The sequence below is a fragment of the Python bivittatus genome, unplaced genomic scaffold (genome assembly GCF_059951505.1).
Source record: "Python bivittatus isolate LINGU-HERP-01145 unplaced genomic scaffold, Pbiv_v1 ctg000730_np1212, whole genome shotgun sequence".
NCBI lineage: Eukaryota > Metazoa > Chordata > Lepidosauria > Squamata > Pythonidae > Python > Python bivittatus.
The window spans coordinates 6,473-15,845 of NW_028277109.1; the positions used below are offsets into that span (position 1 = coordinate 6,473).

Below are 9,373 nucleotides of genomic sequence, written 5' to 3' on the forward strand. Positions count from 1 at the left end.
CCACAGAGAGAGCCCCTCCCTTTCTTAGGGAGGGCCTGGCCGTTGCACAGCAGCGCAGGATCCGCCATGACCCCAGCAGAGCCACTGCAGGACTGGAGAGGGAGCAACGGGGTCCGGCTGGGCGAGACAAAGTGTGGGACCCCCAGCTTGGCCCCCGGCTTTAGGTGTGGCCCTCCTCCTCCTTCCCGAGGGCCCTTCCCTCGCTCCGCTTCCAGTTCCGCACTCTTTGCTCCTCTCCGCAGGAAAGGAAGGAAGACCATGGGGTGTTTCGCCTTCATGCTCCTGGGCCTGCTGCTCGTGGCTCTCCCCCTAAGTGGTGAGTTCGGGTGGGGTCCCCGCACCCTCGAGGTCTAGGCTCTTGCATCTGAACCCCTCCCTGGTTTGGCCCTCATGGGCTGAATTTGCTTTCATTCGGGTTTGGCTGACTGCAGAGTTTAGATCCTGCCTTGGTGTTGTGGCGAAGGGGCCACGCTAGAAAGCGGGAGACCCCTGAAAGCAGGAGACCCCTTTGGGCCAGCCCAACCCACCTCACAGGGTGGTTGTGGTGTGGAACGGAAGAAGAGGGAGGAGTATTAGGCACGTTCGCCGCCTTGAGTTATTTCCAGAAATAATAAAGGTGGAATAAAAAAAAAATCTAAACCTAACACAATTTGTCTGCTCCAAGATCCAGCAATTTTTGCACAATAAAAAACAAAGGAAAATTGATACAATCAAAATTCCGATTCAGGCTGAACATGAACACAGCTAAACAGTTAAAACCTGGGTGAAAGATCCGTGCTTTTTTCATTAAGGGTAGAGTAAGCCCCCCCCCCCACCTTGCTAGCGATTGCTCTCCACGGGATCCACTCCAGAGAAGCCCCTTCCCCACATAGGAAGCCGTGCAGAGGCCAAAGAGGCTCAGCCTGGTTCTGGAAGGAACCCGTTTTCTGGCTTTGCACGGTTTGCTGAAGGGTGAACCGACCGACGCGGCCAGGCTCGTTCGCACAGGACGTGCAGCTTCAGGGAAGTTAACCGAGGCTCACCCAAGCGAGCTTTGGACACTCTGAAATGCAGCCGCTGCGTCTGTAACCCAAGAAAGCCTCAATTTACAGTGGTCAAAGGGGTTGCAGCTCAGCAGGAGAGGCGTGTTCTGCAGACCCAGCTCTCTCCTCCTCCTCCTCCTCCTCCTCCTCCTCCTCCTCCTTCTCCTTCTCCTCCTCCTCCTCCTCCAGCCCCCCTCCTGGCCACCCTCTTATTGGACTTTCTTTCTTTACACACAGGAACTGGAGCCCCAAATTCTTGTCCCTCCAGTTGGTTCACCTACAAGAAATCTTGCTACAAGATCTTCCTGAGAGTCAGTACTTGGAGCAATGCAGAGGTGAGGAGTGCTGTGTGCCCGTGACCATCCCAGCCCGGGCAGAGGAGGATCTAGGCCGAGCCCTGGCCGAGCACCCACATCCACTCTGATGGGCTGAAGACCTGTCAAGGGGGCCTTGGAGGGCCACCAGGCTGGGTGCACGAGGAGGCAGCAGAGACCGAGATTTTAGGATAGTCCCAAGGCAAATGTTCCACGGACTCTTCCTCGCAGCCCATTTAAAGGACTCTCCTCTGCTCAGTGAGGACTCCATAGACAGTAAGCAGGGGTAGCGGGGCCGTAGAGTCCACTGGCCCATCACTGATCCTGAGTTCAGTCTGGAGTCTTAGTTGTGGGGGCAAATATTTTAACTCGCGAATCGAAGTCAGGAATTGCTCAAGAGCCGCATTGTCCAGCGAGGGCGTCTGCGGGAGGTCAACAAAGTCAAGATGGTGGCTATGATCTTGCGATCAGACGCCTGCTCTTTTCTCACGTGCACAAACACACATGCATATTTCTTCTCCGCTGAACAAGCGCCTTTCTCTGTTGTCCCTCTTCCAGAAGTTCTGCAGGGCCCAGAAGACGGGCTGCCACCTGGCCTCCATCCATGCCCTGGAAGTGTCGCGCCAGTTGGCCAAGTATGTCTCCCGGCATCTCAGCTTTACCAACGTCTGGATCGGACTGAGCACTCCAAATAGAGTAGGTCCCTTTCTGTCGCTGATGCTCATCAATCCTGGTGGCCACTACCTTGGGGGCTGTGGGGCTGGCCTGGGAGGGTTCTTCCTCCCTCCCCCCCTTTCTTAATTTGCGCAGATTCTGCTCATTCGGACTTTCTGGTGCTCTGTTGCACTGTCAATCCTTGAGAAATGCTCTCTCCTATAGGAAGAAGGGACGTTTCCCTGGAGTGGAGTTCCTGGTGACTTTGTGAACACAAATGTCATTTCTGGCAACAACACAGAAGGAGGTTTCCCTACCCACCCCCTCCGGAAAAGTCTCCCGGATGCTTTTCAGTTCCCAAGGGCCACCTGTAGCCCTGGGGTTTTGCTGGTGGTCCCCCACCCAAGGACTCAATAACTTTGATCCGGGTCCTGCCACCAAGTTGGGCGTAAGGCAAAGTAGCTCTCACACTGAGCTGGTGATTTCATGGGCACCTCCAGGCAGTTTTCTTCTGGAGTCTTTTTTCTCTGGATCTCCTGATGGTCACCTATCCAAGCATTCACCAAGTTTAACCCTGCTTAGCTGTTCCAGATCCACTGAGGTTGACTAGGTAGATGAAGGATAGAGAGGAAGAGTTGTCTATTTGGTCGGCCCCTTGAAACCTGCCCACCTTTCATCCCTGCTCCTGGGCCCCCCAGAGGCAGAGCCCCCTCCTCAGTTGGCTAGCGTGGCTACCCTGCCATTACAGCAACGATCCTGGCGGTGGAGTGATGGCTCCAGAACCGACTACACACGCTGGAAACAGGGAAAGCCCAACAACTTTCGGCGCGACGAGTACTGCGTTGAGTTGTGGTCCCGGTCAGGTAAGCCGAGGTGGTGGGGAGGCGGCTGAGGGTGGGCTTCCCGCCATGAGGACAGTTTTCCTGAACACCAGCCAGACCTCCGGGAAGGCAGGGAGTCCCGGGGATGAGCGGCCTCCTCCTGGCCTCAAGACCCCCAACCCCTGCAAGTGGAGCACCCCCACTTTGAGCGCCACCCCGGCCTCGCTGAGGGGATGCGAAGCCTGTCCTCCTCCTGCCAGATCAGCAGACGAGGAGGAGGAGGAGGGTTTGACAGGCAGCCAGACGAAGGACATTGGTTATCTGTCCAGCCCTGCTCTGGGTTGGCACAAGCGCTTTGCAAGTTCTCTGCTGCCCTCCTGTGGCTGAGCAGAGCCTGCCAGGCAAGGTCTGGTAGCCGTGGCCTCCCTTGACGGCTAGCCGGTTCTCTGGGTGGCAACCCCCACTGACAGCCAAGCCCATTCTAGCCGACTGGGTTCTCCACCTGCGGTTGCCACGGCCTGGCATCCTCACATCCCCCCACCAACGAGGCCAGAGCCAGGGAAATGCCTCTTTGGGACTCTGATGGAGCCACTGCGAAAGGGACCAAACCTTCTCTTTGCTGCCCAGGGTACCTCTACTGGAATGACAACAGCTGCAATGCCCGGTGCCCTTTCCTCTGCCAGTACCCGCTCCAGCCCTAGAGCGAGGGGAAGCACCTGGGGAAGCAAGGAAACCCCCCGCCTGCCAAAATCTCTGCTCTACGCCCCACACTCGAGGAATGTTTTTGGTAGCTCGGGCGAGATGTGGCTGATTCGGTTGGCCCAGAAGGCCGAATAAATTCTGTCTTGGCACGAGTAGCCTGATTTATTCTGCAGAGCCAGGAGCCTGTGGCGGTCTGAAGTGCAAGACCCCTGAGTCTTCTGCCTGGCAAGGCGTGGCGTTAAGCGGGTGGGGGGGCTTGTTCAGAAGGACCACCCATTGAGGCTGCAATGCTTTACGGCACGTCCATCTCATTTGACCTGGAGAGCCGGAATTGAGTTTGGTGGGAGAAAAATATTCTCTTTCACGTTCCTGTATCAGTTCCCTTCTTCGGTGGAAAAGAATCCACTTTTCTTCCCAAGGAAAGGAGAATTTGGACTAAATTCTCTGGAGAGATGTTGTTGCAGTCATTTACAATGAACCCCAGCCCCGTGTGGGAATATCTGATCTCTGACGCACCCTGCTCTTTCTCCAACGGTCTTCAGCCCCCCTGCTTCCATTCAGTCCCCGGGAAAGTCTCTGGCCTCACAGGGTGTCTTTGGAGGAGTCAAAAAAGTCAAGATGGTGGCTGCTGCAGAGTGAAAAGAGGCAAAGCTTTCAGGGTGTAGGGGTGGTCACCATCTTGACTTTTTAACTCCATCCCTGCCCCAGAGAGAATTCCTCATCCGGGGGGATTTCTGAGAGTCGCAGATATTCCTCCACTGGAAACGGGGGGGGGGGGTGGTCTCCTTCTTATCCTCGAAAAACAGTGGGTGACACCCAGTGGAAAAACTGGGATAACATCCATGCAATTCTTGGTCTCCAAAAGGCCACGGGACGATTGACCAGACCAGCCTCAGTCGCCAGAGAGAGGCCATAACAGGAAAGGCGGCACTTCCCGTGTCTCCGATTTCTTATGCCTTCGGAGTTTCCGGGAGACGGATGGAGAAACTCCGCAATGCCTTTTTTGGGAATCCCAGGTCAATACGGACACCCTCCCACCCAAAAGGAAAGCCCCTTGGCAGCTTTGGGACACGTGGGCCTCAGCCCCCAGGACTCCCCAGCCAGCCTGAGTTGAGGTCCGCGTGTCTTAAAGCTGCCGAGGTCGAGAAGCGCTGCGTGAAAGGAGTCAAAAAAACCGAGCAAAAGCCAAAGAGAGAAGTCTGGGTAGCGGCCTGCACACGTGCCCTCGCCGGTGGTGCCGATCCTCTCGTTTCACAGTCCCGGCAGCAGTCGGCTGGAGGTCGGCTCCTGCGCAGCGAGCCTTTCCTCGGGTGCAGAGCAGCTGAGAGCGAAAGTCTGTTCTGCAAAAGGGGCCGGGGGCTTCTGAGCAATCCGCATCTGCTGCGGGACTGGGGGGTCCGCAGGGTGTGGTCCGACGCACCTGGCACGCACAGAAAACAGGTGGAGCTTGGACACAGTGTTCCTTTTGCCATCTGGACTTCTCCTACCACATCCTACGGATGCCCCGCCAAGACCTCCAGTGTTTATTTATTTATTTATAAATCAAATTTATATCACCGCCCAACTCCCTCACAAGGAGGGACTCTGGGCGGTTCACAAACAGTTAAAACCAATAAAAACATAAATAATAAAACCTAAAATACAATTAATAAATGTGATAAAATCCCCAGCGATGGGGAAATTGTTGCAGCCTGCGACCAGATAATATTGGTCAGGTAGGACTAGGGAACCAGCCATCCCCAAACTGGGGATTCCCGTCCCCACCCCATACATAAGAACAGAACCAGGTCTTCAGTTTTCTGAAGTCTAAGAGGGAGGGGGCCAACCTCACTTCTGGGGGAAGGATGTTCCAAAGGGCAGGGGCTGCTGCAGAGAAGGCCCGCCTCCTAGACCCCGCAAGATGAAATTCTCTTGCAGACGGGGTGCTAGTATGCCCTCTCTGCATGACCCAGGTGGGACGGGTTGATGTAACGGGGATGAGATGGTCCTTCAGGTGCCCTGGACCCACACCATGTAGGGCTTTAAAGGTGATAACCCACACCTTGAATTGGACACGGAAGCAAACTGGCATCCAGTGCAGCTCATGGAGCAGGGGTGTTATATGCGCTGATCTTGATGCACCTAAAATCATCCGTGCCGCCACATTCTGGAGCAGTTGAAGCTTCTGGATACTCTTCAAGGGTAGCCCCATGTAGAGTGTGTTACAATAGTCTATATGGGAGATGACCAGGGCACGAGTGACTGTTCGAAGGGCCGCTCGGTCCAGGAAAGGGCGCAACTGGCGGACAACCCGAAGTTGCGCAAAGGCCCTCCTGGCCACGACTGCCACCTGCTCTCCAAGCAGGAGTCATGAGTCCAAGAGGACCCCCAAGTTATGTACCAGGTCTGTCTGGGGCAGTGCCACCTGTCAGAAAACGACAGACACGGGTTCGGTTGTCCAGTAGACAGAAGTTTTTATTGGGCATATTTGCAAAGGTGGGTCCCTCCCGCAGCAATGGAGGAACCCCGAAGCAAGGTCTGACAGGTTTTTATACCCCCTATCTGTCCTCCCCCTCCTACGAGGGCTTGGCTCACAATCTCACCTTTTTTACCGCCCCGGAGCGCTGCTAATTAACCGCAAAACCGCAGACATTCCACTTCCTAATCCAATCAGCACAATACACATTGCAATACCCACTTGACCTGACAGCCGCCCCCTGCCGTCCCTCTTCACTCTGGTGCGAACGTGCCTTCTGCCCACAGTATTTCCTCCCTCCTGCCGTCCCTCTCAAGGCTGCCCCATGGTGCACAGCGCTCTCCCCTAGCAAAGATGGTTCGTTTGAGGCCCTCACTTCTCCCTGCCTTCTCACAATCCCCCCTTTTTCTTTTCACGCCTCTGTTGGGCCTCAAACCTGGCTAACAGGATTGCTCCCTCGTCCCGGACCCGGGGCTTCACACACTGGGACAGGTAATTCCCACAAGCAGGGAGGCATTGCATTAAGCAACATACTAGGACCAGTAAGGCAATGAAGCCAATAGCTAGCACAGAAAGTTGTTTTAACCAAGCAAAGTTAGGTAACCAACTAGTGAGCCATGACCAATTCCATCCCTCTGGATCCTCGGATATGCGAGAGGCTAAGGTCCTCAACTTGGCTAGTTTTGCTTCAATATAATTCTCATTGTTGGTTAGGTTGAAGCAACAAAGACCTTGAAAAGATTCACAGCCTTGTCCTGCCCTTAATAGGAGATAGTCTATAGCTATCCGATTTTGAATGACCGCCCTCCTGATCTCAGTGACTTCTTCAGTGAGGGCTGCAATGAGAGAGGATGTAAGGTTGACACTTTTAGCCAGGAGGCAGGCCACCTTCCTTAGGTCCAGGTAAGCCCTTCCACTTAGTGCAGGAACCCCTACTAAGGAGAGGGCCAGAGCCATGGCTTCTGTTTCAGACAAGAGTGTCACATCACTCTCACAATCAGATGGCAGCTCCCTTTTTCTTTTTTCTTTTGATGGGTGCGCTTGTATTGGAGGCAGGGCATATAGAGAGGTCAGGCGCCCTATGGCACAAGGGCCCCCTGAACTATAGGCTGGAACATAGGTGTAAGCTTCATGTCCACATAACAAAAAGAAACCTTTAGGTAGGTATAGAGGGGTTGAGGCGTAAGGGATATTATAGATCCCTCCACAAGTGAAAGCAGGACCTTTTGAGGGCAATGGGGGGTACGGTTCTGGGTATTGTTGAAATATACACATTGAGTTGCATTGGTTGTCCCCAAGAGATTTAGAGCCATTTACCTTTGATTAGTCCAGGGTCTTGGTATGGGAGAAGACCCAAAATGATAGAACACCCCCCCCCCCCACGGGGATCATCCCCAGTGATCAAAGCTGTCTGTGCCAATTCTACGCCTTTATGTTGGTCATCTCCTCCCCTGCCTTAGTTCAGTTCCTTTTAAGTTTTACTTTGAGTCCGTCTCCCGGTTGGGCAGTCCACGGTCGGGGGTCGGGAGTTCGCTTAACCCGATGGTAGTGGGTCCAACCCCCCTGTCGGGTCCGAACCGCTGATTCAGTTGTCAGGAGAACTTGGTATGGTCCCTCCCAAGACGGTTTCAGCTTCTCATCCTTCCACGTCTTTATCAGGACCCAATCCCCTGGCTTGTGGGGGTGTTGGTCTTCCAGCAAGGGGGGCCGTTGAGCGAGGAGTCCCTGTTTTCTTAAAGACAAGAGAGATTGTGACAGTACCAAGAGATACTTTCTTAGGAAGGCATCCTTTAGCTCGGGGATAGGCTCTCCCATTGGAGCCAGGAAAGGTCTTCCCATCATCAGCTCGAATGGGGAGACCCCACATCCTTGCAAGGGGCTGTCCGCATTCGAAGCTGGGCAACCGGAAGTGTCTTTGTCCAAGGTAGCCCTGTTTCCAATCCCAGTTTGGTGAGATGTTGCTTCAACACCCCGTTGGCCCTTTCCACTTTCCCACTGGAGTCAGGATGCCAAGGGGCGTGGAGTTCCCATCGAACCCCCAGGCTCCAGTACCACGGCTTTACAGTGTCTACCAAAGCCTGCACCCCCCGTGAGACCCTTCGTGCAGTTTCTCCACCATCCCCCTCATGTCAGCACGGCTCACTACTGGGGTCCCCTCAATTGTAACCCAACGACCTGCTTCCTCCCTGCAACCTTCCCTTTCCAGCAGCTGTGAGTAAACCCCGTTCCAGGCAAATTTTTCTGAAAGTGTGCACTACTCCCCAGGCGTATTGCGAGTCTGTGTAGACGGTGAGGGACACTCCCTTTCCCAACTCTAGTGCCCGTTTCAAAGCGTGCACTTCACACAGCTGGGCCGACCAGTCTGCTGGTAGTGCCCCCTTCTCTACTGTCTCTCCCTCCACCGCATACCCTGACTTCCTTTGTCCCTGCTCTACTCGGCTAGACCCATCCATGAACCAGACCTCACCCTCCTCCAGCGGGACCTCCTGCAGGTCCTCCCGGGTCTTTGTTTGCAGCTGCAACAGGGTGGAGCACTCGTGCTCCGCCGGCTCCCATTCTTTCTGCTCCCCCGCAAGAAACTCCGCTGGGTTCAAATTCCTGTCTGTTCCTACCACCACATCAGGATTTATCTGGAGAACTGTCTCATATTTCAACATCCTCCCTTCTGTCATCCAAGCAGCCGCCTGCTGACTAAGCACACTTAAGATCTGATGGGGTGAATGGACAATCACGGGGCTCCCAAAAGTGAGTTTTTTCCCTTCTGTCACTAGCACAGCAGCGGCAGCCACTGCCTGCACACAAGTCGGCCATCCCCTCACCACCGGTTCTAGGGCTTTGCTCAGGAAGGCCACTGGTTGATATTTCCCAGCTCGTCTCTGAGTCAGCACTCCAATGGCAGTTCCCCCATGGGCTGTAACGTACAGGTGAAAGGGGAGGGCCAGGTTCGGTAGAGCCAGAGCCGGGGCCATCACCAGGCTCCTTCGTAATTCTCCCCACTTCTCTGTGTCCCCGTCTGTCCATTCTACCCTGTCAGATGATCCTTTCAACTTCTCATACAGAAACTGAGCCTTGCTCATGTACTCATCTATCCATAGCCTGCAATATCCTACTAGACCCAGAAACCGCCGCACCTCCGTTTTAGTATGAGGGGGCTTCAACTGCATTATCCCCTGTATCCGAGAAGGATCAATCAACTTCTCGCCCTTCCGGAGTACATGTCCTAAATACTTGACCTCCCTTTCCACAAATTGGACCTTCCCTTTTGACACCTTCAGTCCTTCCTCAGCCAACCAGTTCAATAAAGCCACTGAGTCTTCTCTCACCTTTACCTCCTTCTCTCCAGACACCAACAAATCATCCACATACTGCAGCACCTGAGAACCCCCAGGGGCCCGGAACCCCTGG

At 54.5% G+C, this 9,373-nt stretch overlaps 1 protein-coding gene across 1 annotated transcript; it reads left to right on the plus strand.

Annotated features, from left to right (window-relative positions):
- The first annotated feature begins 258 nt into the window (after positions 1-258).
- Positions 259-3,512, plus strand: LOC148213980 (C-type lectin lectoxin-Thr1-like). Its single transcript, XM_088129045.1, has 5 exons — positions 259-316; positions 1,260-1,357; positions 1,895-2,032; positions 2,739-2,853; positions 3,439-3,512. The coding sequence occupies exons 1-5, from the start codon at positions 259-261 to the stop codon at positions 3,510-3,512; spliced, it is 483 nt and encodes a 160-aa protein (XP_087985171.1).
- Positions 3,513-9,373: the final 5,861 nt, after the last annotated feature.